Below are 22,277 nucleotides of genomic sequence, written 5' to 3'. Positions count from 1 at the left end.
CAAATTGTTAATACATTTAGAGTAAAAGCCAGTCTCTTTTTTTGGCCAAGTCCTCTTCACTAGGCCCTCCATTCAAAGGCTCAGATGTTGATGCCAAAGCTTATTTGAACACATCCCTGTTGTCTGTGTTTGTCACAAGCAACACATGCCTCACCGAGCGTTCTCTAAGACTCATTCCACCACTTAACGTTCCATTATATGCTGCTCCATGTATCCCACCACTTAGCATCTGCCTGTATTCATTCAGATATGAGCCCCTGGTGGTTTATCACACAGATAGACTTACTAATAGCCTCAGAGGCCAGTCCCCAGACCGACAGCTCCCATCCTCTATTTGTGTTATTTGTTCACTCGTTCTCCTCTCTCGTTCTCTGAGGGTGCCAAGAAATCTGACTAATATTAGAGTACTAACAACATTCCTGCCGTTACAATACCCCCCCCTGGAACTATGTTGTGGCTCTATGGCAGCTAATTGTCTGTTAGCTGGGGGGGGGGGGCTATCCACTAATTTAAAGCTGTTGATTGTGTTAAATTTTTTCCCCTCTTCCTTCCTATTGCTCAAGCAGCGACTTTGGTGAAAACCCATCTGTAAAGCAAATTACTGCAAAGACAGGTGGCTAAAGTAGTAACAATTCCAGTTGAGCTATCGGATAACCTTTCCTGATAGCAATCTGGCAATTTCCTTCATCTTATCTCTGATGACTGTATTTGGCAGGTTTTATGTACTTTTACAAAATAACTCCGGTGAATACATTCAAATAAATGTTTTATTGATATTGTAAAACAATTTAGAGATTGGAACACGAACATCGATATAAACACACACACATTAATATGTGTGTACCCACTGGGCAGACGTCATTTTAATGTCTAGTTTTGATTTACATTTGGTTGAGTCGTCAGCTAACGTGAAATCAACAAAGCATTTCATCATTGGATTTAGGTTAAAAGTTGTGAAAAAAACATGAAATTCCCTTACGTTGATGACTTTTTGTAAATCCAAATCAGTTTTCCATGTTGATTCAACATCACATAAATTGTTTTATTTTTTATTACATGGAAACCAGTTTTTGTCCAGTGGGTATCCACACGCGTACACACACACCCTCCCCCAAACCACACCCCGTCTTAAACCCCAACACACATTATTCACAAATTCAAATATTTGAATTGGAATTGTTTACATTGGACTACAAAATAAGTTATTCTTACCCCGTGACATTAATACCATTAAAGTATTATATCTTATACAGAATTATCATCATAAGTCTTTGTGGCCGTTCACAATTCGCCTGTAATTTATAACATTGTTTTCTTCTACATACAGCATACATTATTTGGGTGATGCTTTTTACTCAAAGCAACAAAAACATACTGTGGTTAAGAGGCTTGATGGGGGCTCTCAGAGCAAGCGTTTAGTTAGCGTTGAGCTTTAATAGGTCCTGCATAAAAGACTCCAGCTCAACTTAGAAAAGGCTTTAGCCTTCTTTAGCCTATACTTAGGTGCATGAGAAGAGACATCAACTCTCCTTAACTGTCATTGTCTTAAAGTCAGATAGCGTGGTTCTGTCTGCACTGTCGGTGGAGGGACTAGTGCTCTGTAGGAGTAACGCCACCTGTCAGAAGACAATGCCTCAACTGTCTCGCTAAAACTTTGCCGTTCTCTGCAGATTGGCGAATAAAGGGGGGGTAATAATGGCTTCTGCACGAACACAGAGAAGTAAGAAGGTAGAATTGGGAGATTAACACTTCACAATCACACTATAATTATTGTTTTCCAGCATTGAATCAATGAGATTTCACGGTTTGCTCTGTGAGCTTGTTCTTTCCCTCTCTCCCTCTGTTGTGGTTCCACCTCTCCTGAGAGTGATGTCACTGACTGACACAGTCAGGCTGTCCCACACCTATGACATCATCACTTCCCGTCCTTTTTTCAGTCCCTGTCCCTCTCCTCATCCAGCGGGTGGGTCTGCCTGTGCTCCCAAACACGCACTGCTCCGTCCCACTGTGAAGGATTTGAAAAAAAGAAAGAGATATAGTATGAGAGAAATAGAGAAAAAGAAAGAGATATAGTATGAGAGAAATAAAGAAAAAGAAAGAGATATAGTATGAGAGAAATAGAAAAAAAGAGAGGGAAGTGGGAAAGAGGGAGGAAAAGGAACAGTATGTTAAATGACAGGAAAGATAAGAGAACTTACAAGCACATTGATTTAATGAGATAGGTATTCTGAATGGTCTATGTAGACTTTTCAATTTATTCATATACATTTAAATGAATTGGAATTGACGCCAACCCCTCAGTGCTGTGGAGCAGAGCCAGCTAGAGAGACTTACCGAGCTGCTGATGATGTTGTCCTGGTAGGGATGCCAGCTGACGTCCCTCACACACGCATCATGGTCAGAGAGTCTGGTCACCACGCTGCCCGTCAGCACGTCATAGACTGGACACACACAGTCCGTTAGACCCCTCTACAATGCTTTTGACTCCCTCTAGCACACGTGTTGACAAACACACACAATATTTCTCTCTCCCACACAGATATGTACACACTTTACATTTTACACAAACAAACAGAATCCAACTATATTTCTCTCTTCAACACACACACGCAATGCACGCACACACACATCCACACCCAGGCATAGTGGGGCGGCAGGTAGCTTAGTGGGTAAGAGCGTTGTGCCAGTAACCGAAAGGTCACTGGTTCTAATCCCTGAGCCGACTAGGTGAAAAATCTGTCGATGTGCCCTTAAGCAAGGCACTTAACCCTAATTGCTAATGTAAGTCGCTCTGGATAAGAGCGTCTGCTAAATGACTAAAATGTAAAATGTAAATGTAGTGACTCACCGATGATCTTCCCAGTGGAGCAGCCGGTGTAGATGAACCTCTGTCCGGTGGTGAACTCCGGCGAGAAACGACAGCGTATGAGCGTGTGCAGAACACCGTGACCCCTGTAGGTCATCACCGAGGTATCGCCGGTCAGCTTGTGTCTCTTCAGGGCTGGGAGGACAGGCGGATAGACGCACAGCAGGCAAACGACAGGTCAGTCAACACTGCCTGCTATTTACACAGTCAAATACAGCTGCCTTATGGCTAAATATTTACAATAGGACGTGTAGTAGAGGATGAATGCTCAAAGATACTGTAGAGGCAATGTTCCCTCTAATTTCAGGTCTGCTGAGCGAAAACTTGAACATTGTGAAAATTCTGTGCAACTTCCAGCGCATGTTTACGGTGATCACTGATGCTGTACCAGCTTTAAATTACTGTTTTAACAGTGGCCATGTAGGCTACTGTGGCTATTTGATCATAATGTAGGCCTACCAAAGTGGACTACCATCAAAAACAATGCGAAAATGCATCCCATAACATTTTAACATGGAAATAGCTGGTCTATCATTCAGCCTACAGTAGCAGCCAATGTGTGGTGTTCAATGTAGGCCTACATTCCATGAGACTTTAAAAAAAAAAAAAACATGCAGGGCTTGACAAACTATTTATCCACTTGTCCTTCAGACAAGGAGATGACTGAAAATGTGTTGTTTGATGCAAGAAACCACTTTACAAAATAAAATGCATAATTATTCCCATACCATTATTAAAGAGAATCAGACAAATTATGCTACCCTCTGCCTATTGGCTACTTAGCTTATTCAAGCCTGTCTCAAAATACAACACTGCCCCTTTAAGACAAAAAAAAAAGCAATTCACCTGACTCGCATTTCAAAGGTGTCGAGAAATGTACATGTTTTGTGCTCTTGTAGGAAGCAATCACTACCCTATTGCTGACTACAAATTATCTATAACTGGGCTAATAACTCACTAACTAGCAAAGGAGAAGAACAAAATGTGCACGTGGCTACATGCAGCTCTCACTTTGATCTCAAAACAAGCGCATCTACTCGTGACCGCTCATGCTGTAAACACAGTCCAGTTCAACGTAAATGGCACAGATCCATATATGGCAATGGTCTATTTGCATATAGGCCTACTGCAGCTCTGATTGTTTATGCCGCACCAGTCTGTGTTGAGTACGGGCTGAGTAGTGCCTGTCATTGCAATAGAATCCTACTCGGATGCGGTCTGCCTACAACAACATTTCTTGCATAGTTCATTTTGTTTCGGTATGTTGCATTGGAAGTAGCTAATATTGCGTTGATTCGATCACAATTGCCACAGTTAAGGGAAACGTTGATAGTGTTAACAGGGAAAACTCTAGAACAGTGGTCACCAACCTTTTCTGAGTCAAGATCACTTTGAGTCAAAATATAAGCCAAGATCTACCACTCAGAATTGTTTTATAACATAAAAAACGTAAGCCTATGCAACATAAACCAATTAAAAACAGTACTGTAGCAATGAGGTTTGTGCAGTAAGCTATAGGCCCAACACATTATCACTGCATATTAGCTTTGCTTGAATTGCCCTGCATTTTTGTTTGGGCCATTTTTTAAAAAGATTTTTAAACATTTATGGTAGGCTATATGATCACACCGGTAATAGATCAGTTGTTGTATTACTTGTGAGGCACAGCTGAGTGAGCATACATTTAAATAATTTGCTTTTTATTGGTCAGTCTCAGCGGAGGGAGAGAGCAGCAGACTGAGGGTCCGCCTCTCAACATCCCTCCGCTCTCCCTTTCCTCCACTGACACTGACCAAAAAGGGACACAGTCTTCCAGCTGATGGCCAAACTCGAGTCGCACTGCATTATTTCTGCCTCATGCACAAATTCATGTTGTTACTCCTATGAACAGAGAAAGTGAAATAAATATTCCTCGATATTAAAAAAGACCCAAGCCGCTAATAATAACAACGCAAGCCTATAGATACACTTTTGTACTCATTCATTACTGCTGCAGTGTTTTTTTTAGCGCTGAGTGGAAATAGGAAGAATGCACATTTTATGGCTTATAAAAGTTTTTTTTTTTTAAGTGTTGACAGTGTTGAGTAAGAACTTAAACATGATCTCATGCATAAAAACAGCAGTTCTTTGCTGTATTCGTTGACAGTCTCTCTCTAGTCATAGTTTTAAATGTTTTGAAATATCAACTTTGCTGTAGCTTTATTTTATGTCTGCTACGTTACGGCAGACACGGTAATCTGAGCCATCGACTAGGAATGCCTTGGAGATCGACCAGTTGGTGACTACTGCTCTAGAAAGTTGAGTAAAGTTCAATCTCGTGCTTCTGTCTGTGGGCTGATATTTCTATGCGGCAGTCTCGGGGCTACTGAGTGGCGCAGTGGTCTAAGGCACTGCATCGCAGTGCTAGCTGTGCCACTAGAGATCCTGGTTCGAATCCAGGCTCTGTCGTAGCCGGCCGTGACCGGGAGACTCATGGGGCGGCGCACAATTGGCCCAGCGTCGTCCAGGGTAGGGGAGGGAATGGCCGGCAGGGATGTTGGTAGAGCATGGTGTTTGCAACGCCAGGGTTGTGGGTTCGATTCCCGCGGGGGGCCAGTATGAAAAATAAATACAAATATGTATGTACTCACTAACTGTAAGTCGCTCTGGATAAGAGCGTCTGCTAAATGACGTAAATGTAAATGTACTGCGCACGCGCACATGCACAGCTTAGAGGGAACATTGACTGTAGGTAGGGATGGGGGGAAAATGAATACAGTAGAGTATTGCGATATTATTTTTGGCCATTTTATATCGATACTGTGCCTCCAAATAGCGCATATTTTTTAAACGTATTTTTGCTTGGTTAACGTTAGCTATTCGGATATACCTGTGCCAAAATGCTGGTATTTAGCACCGTATAGCATAGAGATAGAGGACTCTAGTGCCCAAAAGCCTGTTATAGCATGGGCAGCGCCACTGAGGACTTTCACCATTTTCAAGCAGTCAACTGGGTGGGACTTCCTATGGGTTAAGGAAGGATCACATAATTCCATCCAGGTCATCAGGAGGGATCAGCCAATGGATTATACTCGTGAGGAAACATTCCATAACTGCAGGTGGCAGTAAATCACCAACCTTGGCTTTATACCGGTTCAAACAACACACTCTAGATGGCCGTGTGCACCCTTTCAGTTTGTTTACCAACTCATAGAAGTAGAAGAAAATGGACTACGGTACTTCAAAATAGAGATGGCCTCAATAGTGCCTCTAACTATCTCTATGTCCTATAGCTAGTTCTCAATCTTATTTTTAAAGATGGAATCCGCAGTAGGGGGAAACAGCGCCACTTGCCACCCCACCATCATTGTTTTTGTTGCCGAGCTGAGGAGCGTTGCGCAGCATGGTAAAATAAATTGCAGTACATACTGTGCTCTTCTATCACGCGTGCAATGATGTCAGAGGGGGAAAAACAGTGTTCGCTGTTAGCAGTAACTTCTTTGTTGTTGTAATATCACAAATGGACGTGGCTGTTTCATCATTAAGGATTTCAGCTTTAAATGGTGAGCCAACATGTTTTGAGCACTTTCACCTCCAAAAAACTTTTTTGTATAGCTTTGTCTTGTCCCTCGGCAGCAGACATATAATGAGCAATATGTTTGGAACATCGAATTGCAAAACATATAGAATTATGATACGTATAGAATCGCAATACATATCGTATCGGCACCTAAGTATCGTGATAATATCATATCGAGAGGTCCCTAGCAATTCCCAGTGTTAACTGTAGGTAGACCCATGTCATCAATACTTGATAAAGCAATTATGAGATGTTCTGAATGCAAATGTTAAATCTAGAGTAGTGATGGGAGCCAGGTTGCCAAACCCAGCCCAAAAGCCACTGCTACAAATCTTCAAATAAATGTTGCAATAATGGTTGGATCGGCCTCCCGAGTGGCACAGCGGTCTAAGGCACTACATCACAGTGCTTGAGGCATCACTACATACCTGGGTTCGATCCCAGGCTGTGTCGCAGCCGACCGGGAGACCCATGAGGCGGCGCACAATTGGCCCAGCGCTGTCCGGATTAGGGGAGGGTTTGGCCGGCCGGGATGTCCTTGTCCCATCGCGCTCTAGCGACTACTTATGGCGGGCCGGGCGCATGTACGCTGGCTTCGGTTACCAGCTGTACAGTGTTTCCTTTGACACATTGGTGCGGCTGGCTTTCGGGTTAAGCGAGCAGTGTGTCAAGAAGCAGTGCGGCTTGGCAGGGTCGTGTTTCGGAGGACGCATGGCTCGCGACCTTCGCCTCTCCCGAGTCCGTACGGGAGTTGCAGCGATGGGACAAGACTGTAACTACCAATTGGATATCACGAAATTGGGGAGGAAATGGGTTACAAAGTAAAAAATATATTATAATAATGGTTGGATCGATTTAATCATCCTGCATACTTGCATAGTACGTTATGATTGAAGATTGCAGTTGGAGTGGAGTTGGAGTGGCCCACTTGCTAATCTAAGATAGAAGAGGAACCAGTACTGTACAATAACCTTTTTGCCTCAAACGTCCATAATCCCCTACCCCAAACACCCTGACCCTCTTCCACCCCAGGCCTCTCACCTCTCTGGGGCACCTGCTGCCAGCGGTAGTCCCAGTTCTGCTGGGTAACGGCCAGCCGCGAGGCCGCCAAGCCCTCCTTGGGGGAGAACTTCCTCACATCCCACAGCTTGATGGACTGGTCCTTAGAGTTACTGATCAGATAACGTGCATCGCCCTGCAAGATGGAGAGGGCAGGTTAATAATGGATTTTCTTCCTGACAGAAATAGTTGTCCCTGTGGGTGATTTGTGCAGTCAACGGACACACAGAGAGGGTGTTGTTATCACAGCATGAGGGTAAAAATACTAATAATACATCCTTACTCACTGATCGAAACCCTTTCTGATTGGTGAAACAGCACTGCATAGCTTTGACCTGTCCAGTTATGTGTATAAACAGTGTATAAAAAATACATTTTACAATGTACAGTGCCTTCATAAAGTATTCATACCCCTTGACTTATTCCATATGTTGTTGTGTTACAGCCTGAGACCAAAATCGATTCAATATTATACTTTTTTCACCCATCTACAGTCGTGAAAAAGCTTTGAGAATGACACAAATATGAAATTTTCACAAAGTCTGCTGCCTCAGTTTTTATGATGGCAATTTGCTCCAGAATGTTATGAAGAGTGATCAGATGAATTGCAAAGTCCCTCTTGGCCATGAAAATGAACTTAATCCCAAAAAAAACATTTCCACTGCATTTCAGCACTGCCACAAAAGGACCAGCTGACATCATGTCAGTGATTCTCTCGTTAACACAGGTGAGCGTGTTGACGAGGACAAGGCTGGAGATCACTCGGTCATGCTGATTGAGTTAGAATATCAGACTGGAAGCTTTAAAAGGAGGGTGGTGCTTGAAATCACTGTTCTTCCCCTTAACCATGGTTAGCTGCAAGGAAACACGTGCTGTCATCATTGCTTTGCACAAAAAGGGCTTCACAAGCAAGGATATTGCGGCTAGTAAGATTGCACCTAAATCAACCATTTATTGGATCATCAAGAACTTCAAGGAGAGAGGTTCAATTGTTGTGAAGAAGGCTTCAGGGCGCCCAAGAAAGTCCAGCAAGCGCCAGGACCGTCTCCTAAATTTGATTAACTTGCGGGATCGGGGCACCACCAGTGCAGAGCATGCTCAGGAATGGCAGCAGGCAGGTGTGAGTGCATCTGCACGCACAGTGAGGCAAATAATTTTGGAGGATGGCCTGGTGTCAAGAAGGGCAGCGAGGAAGCCACTTCTCTCCAGGAAAAACATCAGGGACAGACTGATATTCTGCAAAAGGTACAGGGATTGGACTGCTGAGGACTGGGGTAAAGTCATTTTCTCTGATGAATCCCCTTTCCGATTGTTTGGGGCATCCGGAAAAAAGCTTGTCCGGAGAAGACAAGGTGAGCGCTACCATCAGTCCTGTGTCATGCCAACAGTAAAGCATCCTGAGACCATTCATGTGTGGGGTTGCTTCTCAGCCAAGGGAGTGGGCTCACTCACAATTTTGCCTAAGAACACAGCCATGAATACAGAATGGTACCAACACATCCTCCGAGAGCAACTTCTCCCAACCATCCAAGAACAGTTTGGTGACGAACAATGCTGTTTCCAGCATGATGGAGTGCCTTGCCATAAGGCAAAAGTGATAACTAAGTGGCTCGGGGGAACAAAACATCAACATTTTGGGTCCATGGCCAGGAAACTCCCCAGACCTTAATCCCATTGAGAACTTGTGGTCAATCCTCAAGAGGCGGGTAGACAAACAAAAACCCACAAATTCTGACAAACTCCAAGCATTGATTATGCAATAATGGGCTGCCATCAGTCAGGATGTGGCCCAGAAGTGAATTGACAGCATGCCAGGGTGGATTGCAGAGGTCTTGAAAAAGAAGGGTCAACACTGCAAATATTGACTCTTTGCATAAACGTTATATAATTGTCAATAAAAGCCTTTGACACTTATGGAATGCTTGTAATTATACTTCCGTATACCATAGTAACATCTGACAAAAATATCTAAAAACACTGAAGCAGAAAACTTTGTGAAGACCAATACTTGTGTCATTCTCAAAACTTTTGACCACGACTGTACACACAATACCCCATAACAACAAAGTGAAAACATGTTTTTAGAAATGTTTGCACATTTATTGAAAATGAAGTACAGAAACATCTAATTTACATAAGTATTCACACCCCTTTGCTATGACACTCCAAATTGAGCTGAGGTGCATCCAATTTCCCTTGATCATCCTTGAGATGTCACTACAACTTGAACAATTCAATTGTTTGGACAAGCTGAACCTCAGCAAGACAGAGCTGCTCTTCCTCCCGGGGAAGGACTGCCCGCTCCATGATCTCGGCATCATGGTTGACAACTCCGTTCTGTCCTCCTCCCAGAGTGCAAAGAACCTTGGTGTGACCCTGGACAACACCCTGTCGTTCTTCGCTAACATCAAAGCGGTGACCCGATCCTGTAGGTTCATGCTCTACAACATTCGCAGAGTACGACCCTACCTTACACAGGAAGCGGCACAGGTCCTAATCCAGGCACTTGTCATCTCCCGTCTGGATTACAGCAACTCGCTGTTGGCTGGGCTCCCTGCCTGTGCCATTAAACCCCTACAACTCATCCAGAACGCTACAGCCCGTCTGGTGTTCAACCTTCCCAAGTTGTCTCACGTCACCCCGCTCCTCCGCACACTCCACTGGCTTCCAGTTGAAGCTTGCATCTGCTACAAGACCATGGTGCTTGCCTACGGCGCTGTGAGGGGAACGGCACCTCCGTACCTTCAGGCTCTGATCAGTCCCTACACCCAAACGAGGGCATTGCGTTCATCCACCTCTGGCCTGCTGGCCCCCCTACCTCTGCGGAAGCACAGTTCCCGCTCAGCCCAGTCAAAACTGTTCGCTGCTCTGGCACCCCAATGGTGGAACAAGCTCCCTCAAGACGCCAGGACAGCGGAGTCACAAACCACCTTCCGGAGACACTTGAAACCCCACCTCTTTAAGGAATACCTGGGATAGGATAAAAGTAATCCTTCTACCCTCCCCCTCCCAATTTTTTTTTGTTATATATATATATATATATATATATATATATATATATATATACACACAGTGGGGAGAAAAAGTATTTAGTCAGCCACCAATTGTGCATGTTCTCCCACTTAAAAAGTAGAGAGAGGCCTGTAATTTTCATCATAGGTACACGTCAACTATGACAGACAAATTGAGAAAAGAAATCCAGAAAATCACATTGTAGGATTTTTTATGAATTTATTTGCAAATTATGGTGGAAAATCAGTATTTGGTCACCTACAAACAAGCAAGATTTCTGGCTCTCACAGACCTGTAACTTCTTCTTTAAGAGGCTCCTCTGTCCTCCACTCGTTACCTGTATTAATGGCACCTGTTTGAACTTGTTATCAGTATAAAAGACACCTGTCCACAACCTCAAACAGTCACACTCCAAACTCCACTATGGCCAAGACCAAAGAGCTGTCAAAGGACACCGGAAACAAAATTGTAGACCTGCACCAGGCTGGGAAGACTGAATCTGCAATAGGTAAGCAGCTTGGTTTGAAGAAATCAACTGTGGGAGCAATTATTAGGAAATGGAAGACATACAAGACCACTGATAATCTCCCTTGATCTGGGGCTCCACGCAAGATCTCACCCCGTGGGGTCAAAATGATCACAAGAACGGTGAGCAAAAATCCCAGAACCACATGGGGGGACCTAGTGAATGACCTGCAGAGAGCTGGGACCAAAGTAAACAAAGCCTACCATCAGTAACACACTACGCCGCCAGGGACTCAAATCCTGCAGTGCCAGACGTGTCCCCCTGCTTAAGCCAGTACATGTCCAGGCCCGTCTGAAGTTTGCTAGAGTGCATTTGGATGATCCAGAAGAGGATTGGGAGAATGTCATATGGTCAGATGAAACCAAAATATAACTTTTTGGTAAAAACTCAACTCGTCGTGTTTGGAGGACAAAGAATGCTGAGTTGCATCCAAATAACACCATACCTACTGTGAAGCATGGGGGTGGAAACATCATGCTTTGGGGCTGTTTTTCTGAAAAGGGACCAGGACGACTGATCCGTGTAAAGGAAAGAATGAATGGGGCCATGTATCGTGAGATTTTGAGTGAAAACCTCCTTCCATCAGCAAGGGCATTGAAGATGAAACGTGGCTGGGTCTTTCAGCATGACAATGATCCCAAACACACCGCCCGGGCAACGAAGGAGTGGCTTCGTAAGAAGCATTTCAAGGTCCTGGAGTGGCCTAGCCAGTCTCCAGATCTCAACCCCATAGAAAATCTTTGGAGGGAGTTGAAAATCCGTGTTGCCCAGCGACAGCCCCAAAACATCACTGCTCTAGAGGAGATCTGCATGGAGGAATGGGCCAAAATACCAGCAACAGTGTGTGAAAACCTTGTGAATCAAATCAAATTTTATTGGTCACATGCGCCGAATACAACAGGTGCAGACATTACAGTGAAATGCTTACTTACAGCCCTTAACCAACAGTGCATTTATTTTTAACAAAAAAAGTAATAAAACAACAACAAAAAAGTGTTGAGAAAAAAAAAGAGCAGAAGTAAAATAAAGTGACAGTAGGGAGGCTATATATACAGGGGGGTACCATTGCAGAGTCAATGTGCGGGGGCACCGGCTAGTTGAGGTAGTTGAGGTAATATGTACATGTGGGTAGAGTTAAAGTGACTATGCATAAATAATTAACAGATTAAGACTTACAGAAAACGTTTGACCTGTGTCATTGCCAACAAAGGGTATATAACAAAGTATTGAGAAACTTTTGTTATTGACCAAATACTTATTTTCCACCATAATTTGCAAATAAATTCATTAAAAATCCTACAATGTGATTTTCTGGAGAAAAAAAATCTAATTTTGTCTGTCATAGTTGACGTGTACCTACAGTGAGGGAAAAAAGTATTTGATCCCCTGCTGAGTTTGTATGTTTGCCCACTGACAAAGTCATGATCAGTCTTTGATTTTAATGGTAGGTTTATTTGAACAGTGAGAGACAGAATAACAACAAAACAATCCAGAAAAACGCATGTCAAAAATGTTATAAATGAGGTCCTCTGTAGCTCAGCTGGTAGAGCACGGCGCTTGTAACGCCAAGGTAGTGGGTTCGATCCCCGGGACCACCCATAAACAAAAAAAAATGTATGCACGCATGACTGTAAATCGCTTTGGATAAAAGCGTCTGCTAAATGGCATATTATTATTATTATTATTATTATAAATTGATTTGCATTTTAATGAGGGAAATAAGTATTTGACCCCCTCTCAATCAGAAAGATTTCTGGCTCCCAGGTGTCTTTTATACAGGTAACGAGCTGAGATTAGGAGCACACTCTTAAAGGGAGTGCTCCTAATCTCAGTTTGTTACCTGTATAAAAGACACCTGTCCACAGAAGCAATCAATCAATCAGATTCCAAACTCTCCACCATGGCCAAGACCAAAGAGCTCTCCAAGGATGTCAGGGACAAGATTGTAGACCTACGCAAGGCTGGAATGGGCTACATGACCATCGCCAAGCAGCTTGGTGAGAAGGTGACAACAGTTGGTGCGATTATTCGCAAATGGAAGAAACACAAAAGAACTGTCAATCTCCCTCGGCCTGAGGCTCCATGCAAGATCTCACCACATGGAGTTGCAATGATCATGAGAACGGTGAGGAATCAGCCCAGAACTACACGGGAGGATCTTGTCAATGATCTCAAGGCAGCTGGGACCATAGTCACCAAGAAAACAATTGGTAATACACTACGCCGTGAAGGACTGAAATCCTGCAGTGCACGCAAGGTCCCCCTGCTCAAGAAAGCACATATACATGCCCGTCTGAAGTTTGCCAATGAACATCTGAATGATTTAGAGGAGAACTGGGTGAAAATGTTGTGGTCAGATGAGACCAAAATGGAGCTCTTTGGCATCAACTCAACTCGCCGTGTTTGGAGGAGGAGGAATGCTACCTATGACCCCAAGAACACCATCCCCACCGTCAAACATGGAGGTGGAAACATTATGCTTTGGGGGTGTTTTTCTGCTAAGGGGACAGGACAACTTCACCGCATCAAAGGGACGATGGACGGGGCCATGTACCATCAAATCTTGGGTGAGAACCTCCTTCCCTCAGCCAGGGCATTGAAAATGGGTCGTGGATGGGTATTCCAGCATGACATTGACCCAAAACACATGGCCAAGGCAACAAAGGAGTGGCTCAAGAAGAAGGACATTAAGGTCCTGGAGTGGCCTAGCCAGTCTCCAGACCTTAATCCCATAGAAAATCTGTGGAGGGAGCTGAAGGTTTGAGTTGCCAAACGTCAGCCTTGAAACCTTAATGACTTGGAGAAGATCTGCAAAGAGGAGTGGGACAAAATCCCTCCTGAGATGTGTGCAAACCTGGTGGCCAACTACAAGAAACGTCTGACCTCTGTGATTGCCAACAAGGGTTTTGCCACCAAGTACTAAGTCATGTTTTGCAGAGGGGTCAAATACTTATTTCCCTCATTAAAATGCAAATCAATTTATAACATTTTTGACATGCGTTTTTCTGGATTTGTTTGTTGTTATTCTGTCTCTCACTGTTCAAATAAACCTACCATTAAAATTATAGACTGATCATTTCTTTGTCAGTGGGCAAACATACAAAATCAGCAGGGGATCAAATACTTTTTTCCCTCACTGTATGATGAAAATTACAGGCCTCTCTCATATTTTTAAGTGGGAGAACTTGCACAATTGGTGGCTGACTAAATACCTTTTCCCCCACTGTATATATATGTTGTAAAGTGGTTGTCCCACTGGCTATCATAAGGTGAATGCACCAATTTGTAAGTCGCTATGGATAAGAGTGTCTGCTAAATGACGAAAATGTAAATGTAAATTTAGAAAGAAACACCTGTCTATATATAAGGTCCCACGGTTGACAGTGCATGTCAAAGCAGAAACGATATGATGAAGTCCGAGGAAATGTCCGTAGATCACCAAGATATAATTTTGATGAGGCATATATCTGGTCCCGTGTGGCTCAGTTGATGGCGCTTGCAACGCAAAGGTTGTGGGTTCGATTCCCACGGGGGATCAGTACGAAAGAAAAAGTATGAAAATGTATGCACTCACTACTGTAAGTCGCTCTGGATAAGAACGTCTGATAAATGACTAAAATGTAAATGTAAAATTCAGAGGGGTTGGGTTAAATGCGGAAGACACATTTCGGTTGAATGCATTCAGTTGTGCAACTGACTAGGTATCCCCTTATATCTCGGGAAGGGTATACAACTATTTCTAGAGTGTTGAAAGTTTCCAAGAGCACAGTGGTCTCAATCATTGGGAAATTGATAAAATATGGAACTACCTAGAACTGGCCATCCGACCAAACTCTGCAACCGGGCAAGAGCGACCTTGGTCAGGGAGGTGACCAAGAACCCAATGACCACTCTGACAGAACTACAGAGTTCCTTGGCTGAGATGGGAGAACCTGCCAGAAGGACAACAGTCTCTACAACATGTCACCAATCTGGGCTTTATGGGAGAGTGGCCAGACAGAAGCCACTCCTGAGAAAAAGGCACGACAGCACGCCTGGAGTTTGCAAAAAGGAACATGAAAGACAGAGCATAAGGCAAAAGATTCTGTGGTCTAATGAGAATAATTTTACTCTTTGGCCTGAACGCATACCGCTATGTCTGGAGAAAACCAGGCACAGCTCATCACCCGTCTAACACCATACCAACCGTGAAGCCTGGTGGTGGCAGCATCATGCTATGGGGATGCTTTTCAGCAGCAGGGACTGGGTGACTGGTAAGGATAGAGGGAACAATGAATGGAGCCAAATACAGGCAAATCCTTGATGAGTACCTGCTTCAGAGTGCAAATGACCTTGGACTCGGGCGAAGATTTACATTCCAACAGGACAATGACCCCAAGCATACAGCCAAACCAACGCTGGAATGGCTTCAGAACAAAAATGTAAAAGCCCTTGAGTGGCCCAGCCAAAACCCAGACTTGAATCCCATTGAACATCTGGGCAAAGACTTGAAGATTGCTGTTCACCGCCACTCCCCATCTAACTTAACAGAGCTTGAGAAAATCTGAAAGGAAGAATGGGTGGAAGTCCCAAATCCAGATGTGCAAAGCTGATACAGACACCCAAGACGACTCAAAGCTGTAATCGCCGCCAAAGGTGCTTTAACAAAGTATTGACTTAGGGGTATGAATACTTATTTAAATTAGATATTGCTGTATTTCATTTTCAATACATTTGCTAAAACATGTTTTCACTTTCTCATTATGCGGTATTGTGTGTAGATTGCTGAGAAAAATATATTTAATCCATGTTGAATTCAGGCTGTAACACAACAAAATGTGGAATAAGTCAAAGGGTATGAATACTTTCTGTGGGCACTGTATGTATTCGAATAGAATTGATATGGATGATTACATACATTGTATCTTACTGTGTATGAGGGTGATTACAAATGCTGGACACATACACACACAGGTAGAGTTTTTTTCTATTACCTTGCTGTGTATGAAGGTGATGCCGTCTCTGTGTCCAGACAGCTGGCCCACGGGCTGGGGTCTGTCCTCCCGCAGCGTCCGCCTGTCCCACACCTTGCAGAGCGCGTCGTCGCTGCCCGAGAACAGCAGCTGAGACGAGCTGTCAGCAAACGCCACCGCGTTCACGTCGTCCTCGTGAGCATCAATCTGAGGAGAAGGGGAGGAGGGAAGAGGAGCGAGGGGGGAAGAAAGAAAGGAAGAGGGGGGGAGAGAGAGTGTGTGTAAGACAGAGAGAGAGCGAGAGAGAGGACAGATGGCAGAGGTCAACCCAGTGAGGTGGGTTGTGATATACACAGAGGGGTTCCAAGAGAGGAGGGATGGCTCTATCGTCAGCAAGGCGATGGTGTGAAGCTTGGTGGGCAGACAGAGGGTGACCAGGGTGTGACTAAATACTTGCAGTGCCAATGTCAACAGCAACAGCAAATATGGTCCATAAGCAGACACACACACACACACACACACAGACAGACACACAGACAGACCTTAAGGGTTCTCTTATTCTGTTCACGATCAAAGACGTAGAGGCAGCCATCGTTTGCTCTGTGAAGAAAATACAGAAACGGAGAGTGAGAGATGTACTGTATGCTTTAAACGCGGCCCTAAATTGATCTGAAAATTGGGATTAATAAATTGGGTGCATTAACCCTCCAAGGATCTCTTTTCCGTCTGTGGAGGCAGCCAGAGAGAAGACACAGAACCTCCTCTCGTCTGGGCTAAGAGGGAAGAACAGAACATTAACCAGCCTCCCCCACTGAGACATCTCCAATTATGGAACATCATCTACAACCCATGGAAATAACAGGCCTAAAATGGTGCTGCTCTCTTCAGAGAAACATGCGTGTAACTCAAAGTTCAGTGGAAAAGTAGCCTTGCGAGCCGCCCTGATGCAGCGAACCATTCATCAGGGTGGCTCACGAGGCTAGTGCAAGTCTCCCCTCGACATGAATTCATATAACTTAAGTAAAAGTTGAAGGTACAAAGAAGGCATTTAGTTAGGATTTGGCCCAAAGAGCAGGAAGTAAATGGAAAATCACATAAATGGAGGCGTTCAGCTTTCCATGTAATACATTATGAACTAATCTAATTTAAATGGTTCCTGTTGCTCCATTAGTGGCACACAAAATGAACAATGGACAGTTGAGATGATGGCTAGTTCCAAGGTCATGCATCCTTGTGAATGAAGAGGATTGCAGGTAGAATGGTTTATTACCTGATTGGTTAAGCTATAAGTACTATGAGGGGAAACACTAACTTGAGGTCCAGGGCGGTGTGGGTTTCACTGTCTCCATCTACACTGCAGACATGAACTAGAGGGGTACAAGAAAGCACACATCAGTACAAAATACACAACAATACACCCCAATGACATCATGACAAGAAGCCCAAAATAGACATATTCTGGTGAAGATCGTGATGGCAAAAAACATCAGTTTTAATGTTTAGAAATCATTTGTTTCAAAATGAGCAAGAATTTAGTTTTTTTCTTTCTTTCTTTAGATCGACATAGCTGTGATTACCGACTGCACCTCGTCTCATGTTGGTTGAAGCGCTGTCCTCCCACCTCCCTATCTTCAAATTAAGTTATAATCCTACACATCCCTTCATCTGTGGTAAGGTCAGGGTGACTGAAATATCAGCACCCCCCAGTGTGGGTGGTATTTTCACACTGGTGACCTAGCCTTACTGTAATCAGACCAGCTGGAGTAGAGCACGTTGTGGGAGTCGGGGGTGAAGCATACGTCCAGAACGCTCCAGCCCACGTCCCTGGCCTTCACAGTCTGCTTCAGATTAAAGCGCCCCCTACTTGTGTCATACAAACGGATGTTCTGGTCTAGGAAAGCCAGGGAAGGGATGCATGTGTTAGAAATCAGTGGTCACTACAAATACAAATTTGACATTGTTTTAATATCCATTTTGTAAATGTACATGTAAACACAGCGATGTGGTTAAGAACTAAAGGAATTTGAATCGTTTTCCCAGTCCACTGTAATGGTTGTGTTCACGTCCTTACCTTGGCAGGCAGAGAGGAACATGTTGCCATCGTCACTGTACACACCACAGAATGCTTTCTGCTGGTATGTGTCCTTGTGTGCCACATGATTGGGCAGGAAACTGAGGAGAAATGCAAACGGAACACCAAGGGATTTCAGCAACAACATTCAGGTCAATGGTCTGATAAATAAGGCTTTATTCATTGGAACTTTTAAGTGTAACAATTCATAAGACATCCCCTTTCACGCAATTAGTTTTAGCGTGTGGATGTGCAGCTTTTTGGTAATACTCACTGTGAGCGAATGCGACTGCACTCTCCGTGAGAAAAACTGGAGCCTCGACACCGGCCTTGTTCCCTCTAAAAGAATAACACAAATCAGAGTCACCCTCTAGACCTGAGGAACACAGCAGACCCAACATGACAATGCTTGCCCTCACCTCTGTCAGCATGTGGGTGAAGCTTTGCCTCCCTTTCAGGTCAGATGAGGCTGTGGTCAGGAGGATCTGAGTCCGGATTTCACTCCGGTCCAACTCCTGAGTGTCTGGCTGGGAGTCCACTGTCAAGACACAAGACACAGCAGCAGTCAGCAAGAGACCATTGGGGCATGCAAGTAGGTATACACACTTGTGAAACAAACATGCCAATACTTTTCATTTTAAATGTAACTGTGGCGTCAAGTGCATTGGAATATCTATATGAATAGCACTATATCAGATAAAAGGAATAGCATTATGTTTTTTGGTTGTTTTTCTTCCATTGCTTGCACACAAAATAAAAAGTAGGATTAATGTGACTAGTGCACACTCAAACAATGACACCCAGCTTGGTTTACCGGGAGGGTTGTAACGGTCTCCTAGGCGCCCCTCCCAGGCCCCATCGCTGTCCTCGTCAGAGTCCGAATACGACTGGACGAGCTGCAGGCCTGTTGCTCCACTCCCATGGACCAGCCTCACCTGGCCCCTTCATGTACACACAAAGATGGGGAGAGGGATGGGGAAACACTTGTGCTCATTGACATGAATTAGGACTAGGCTACACATAGAATACAACTCCAGAGGAGCAAGCACTCCATTCTGCATTGGCCTAATTTCCTTATAAGCGCTATGATGATGGAAAAAGTTTTGTTTTCCCTTCTGCTGAGAAGCAGTAATGTGAGTTTGTGTTGAGTATTTTTTTTTTTTACATGGAGCAAAGAGCACTTCTTTAGTGCTAGGTCTACTCTTTAGCTACTGTACAGGCTATGGTCAGACTGTCTCCCAGTCTCAGCTTCAACTTACCTCCTCAATAAGTAAGCCAGCACTTGAGCTAAATCGACGTCCTCCTCTGCTGTTGACTGCCTGTCACCCTGCTGTCCCTCAGCTGATCGGCGACCTCTACTGCTGTTACTGTTATTGCTGCTGCTGCTCTGGTTGGATTCCGCTTCAGACTGGTCAGGGTTGCCGCTGGAGCCCCGACCGCCGGACATCCCAGAACTAGACTGAGAGCCCATAGACCGAGAGCCTGCCAGGGAAGTCAATGTTGTTGTCTATGAGAAGTGAATAATGATGACAAATGCTGTAAAGGCCCAGTGCAGTAAAAAACATCATTTCCTGTGTTTATATATATATATATATTTCCCCACTATGCAGAAATCACTCCGCCATTGCCTAGTTGCAAAAATTCTAATAGTTCGATTAATTTCAGTTTATGTGACAAAACAAGCAAGTGTAGTGTATAGAACCATCTAAACCTCTGTGAAATATATTTTCCATAACCAAAAATATTGTATTTTCAGCTGTTTGAAGCTGGTGTACAAAAACAAAAACAAAAGACGCAAAAACGAAACTTAAGAACGGGAAGCATAGAAATAGCATACATAGAACAGATCTACCGCTTCTTAGACTTGCTTCCAATGAGAAAGACAGATTGGGCCTCCCGAGTGGCGCAGCGGTCTAAGGCACTGCATCGCAGTGCTTGAGGCGTCACTACAGATCCGGGTTCGATCCCGGGCAGTGTCGCAGCCGGCCGCGACCGGGAGACCCAGCGTCATTCGGGTTAGGGGAGGGTTTGGCCGGCTGGGATGTCCTTGTCCCATCGCGCTTTAGCGACTCCTTGTGGCTGACTTCGGTCGCCAGCTGTACAGCGTTTCCTTCGACACATTGGTGCGGCTGGCTTCCGGGTTAAGCGAGCAGCTTGTCAAGAAGCAGTACGGCTTGGTGGGGTCGTGTTTCAGAGGACGCATGGCTCTCGACCTTCGCCTCTCCCGAGTCCGTACGGTAGTTGCAGCGATGGAACAAGACTGTAACTACCAATTGGATATCATGAAATTGGGGAGGAAAGGGGGTAAAAAGTATAACAAAAAAAGAAAATGACAGGTCTATAAAACATTTCTGTGAATTTGTTTGGGTCGCCAAAAAGTGACATATTGCAGCTTTAAGCCTTGAGACAAATGAAACATGGATTGTGTATGTTTGCCATTCAGAGGGTGAATGGGCAAGACAAAAGATTGAAGCGCCTTTGAACGGTTTGATTGTGTCAAGAACTGCAACGCTGAAGGGTTTTTCACACAACAGTTTCCTGTGTGAATCAAGAATGGTCCACCAGCCAACTTGACACAACTGTGGGAAGCATTGGAGTCAACATGGGCCAGCATCCCTGTGGAACGCTTTCGACACCTTGTAGAGTCCATGCCCCGACGAATTCAAATCAAATCAAATGATATTTGCCACATGCGCCGAATACAACAGGTGTAGACATTACAGTGAAATGCTTACTTACAAGCCCTTAACCAACAATGCAGTTTTTTAAAGAAAAAGTAAAATAAAATAAAGTGTTAAGTAAAAAAATAAAAGCAAATAACTAAAGAGCAGCAGTAAAATAAAAGAACAGTTGGGAGGCTATATACAGGGGGTACCGGTACAGAGTAAATGTGCGGGGGCACCGGCTAGTCTAGGTAATTGAGGTAATATGTACATGTGGGTAGAGTTAAAGTGACTATGCATAAATAATAAACAGAGTAGCAGCAGCGTAAAAGAGGGGGATGGGGTGGGGGCTGTTCTGTGGGCAAAAGGGGGTGCAACGCAATATTAGGAAGGTGTTCCTAATGTTTTGGACACTCAGTGTATATGGCTCTGATGCTTGCTAATTCCTCATAGAGGATGATGTCATCATGAGGAGAATGAACTGCCAAATCAGCTGTCTACTTGCATAAATATTTTTCATGACATATAAAACCACACCATTCTGTAGTTGGGTTACACTCACACCATTCGAACACAGAAAAGCTGCTTATTAACATACTTAAAGGTGCAATATGCAGAAATCACTCTGCCATTTGCTGGTTACTAAGATTCTAATAGTTATATAGAGAAATATTGTACCATCTAAACCGATGTGAAATAGCTTTTCAATGTGAATTTGGTCGTGTCGCCAAAAAGTTACATATAACTTAGCTGCTTTAATTACCATTTTTTGGAAGGAAAACTATTTCACTGATGTTGTAATTAATTATAAGTCATACTTCATAGCAATATGGAAACACTGGATAGTTACTTTAAAATAAATATGTTAACCTGTGTATGGGTGAGCTGCCTGACGTGTAAGAGATTAACCGTGTCTTCTTGACACACATACAACTACTACCAAAATACTTAGCTAGCTAAGAAAATGCAGTGCCATAAATCATCAAGCTACTTGCTCTAACGTTAGTTACAAAAAACGAGCTAACCATCGGATGAATTTTCTGACTAGCTAGCTAGCTAGCTAAGCCAGCTAGCCTCGCCTAAACCTACACTGTTTTAAGTATAACGCGTTACACGCGCTTGACAGTTATTTGGTGCTGTTCTCTCCGGTGGTATATTAAGCTAAATAACTTGCCAATTATGTTGTCACGAGTCAGTTTAACAAAACGGTTGTTATCTGTGGATGATGCGCCGTTTTCGCTGCCGATGTTTTCAAGATAATACCAGACCGAAGTTGCTTAGTCCGTGATGCGCCATGTTGTTTACAACATAGAAATTCATTTTTTTTTCTATGGTTTACAATACTGGAGCACCCAGCGCGAGAACTCCTGCCCTTTTGGTGTCACATGACCTACTCCCGCGAGAACAAGCTACCAAGTCAGTGAACTTGTGCCAGTGCATGTTGACAAGACATGTTGAAACTTGGATGTGTAGACCTCTGAAAATTCACCATATGCCTTCAAAACTCTAGACATGGATGGCATTCTCCACAGGAAAACTCTGAAATGAGGACATCCATAAAACCGCAGG

The 22,277-nt window shown here is 43.9% G+C and overlaps 1 protein-coding gene across 2 annotated transcripts; it reads right to left on the bottom strand.

Moving 5' to 3' along the window:
* Positions 1-749: 749 nt before the first annotated feature.
* Positions 750-22,076, bottom strand: dcaf11 (ddb1 and cul4 associated factor 11). Of its 2 annotated transcripts, none has more exons than XM_041879828.1 (15): positions 21,883-22,076; positions 19,305-19,552; positions 18,860-18,987; positions 18,465-18,583; positions 18,320-18,384; positions 18,046-18,146; positions 17,719-17,865; positions 17,287-17,341; positions 16,679-16,747; positions 16,517-16,574; positions 15,996-16,181; positions 7,467-7,620; positions 2,849-3,001; positions 2,335-2,441; positions 750-2,005 (listed from the first exon to the last, which is right to left on the bottom strand). In XM_041879828.1, the coding sequence occupies exons 2-15, from the start codon at positions 19,514-19,516 to the stop codon at positions 1,934-1,936; spliced, it is 1,626 nt and encodes a 541-aa protein (XP_041735762.1). In that variant the 5' UTR covers positions 19,517-19,552; positions 21,883-22,076; the 3' UTR covers positions 750-1,933. The 2 variants fall into 2 exon arrangements, with proteins under 2 accessions (XP_041735762.1, XP_041735764.1); XM_041879830.1 differs by having other exon boundaries at positions 19,305-19,527.
* Positions 22,077-22,277: the final 201 nt, after the last annotated feature.

Source organism: Coregonus clupeaformis, chromosome 7 (genome assembly GCF_020615455.1).
Source record: "Coregonus clupeaformis isolate EN_2021a chromosome 7, ASM2061545v1, whole genome shotgun sequence".
In the NCBI taxonomy this organism is placed as follows: Eukaryota; Metazoa; Chordata; class Actinopteri; order Salmoniformes; family Salmonidae; genus Coregonus; species Coregonus clupeaformis.
This window is presented reverse-complemented; position numbering and strand designations above follow the sequence as displayed.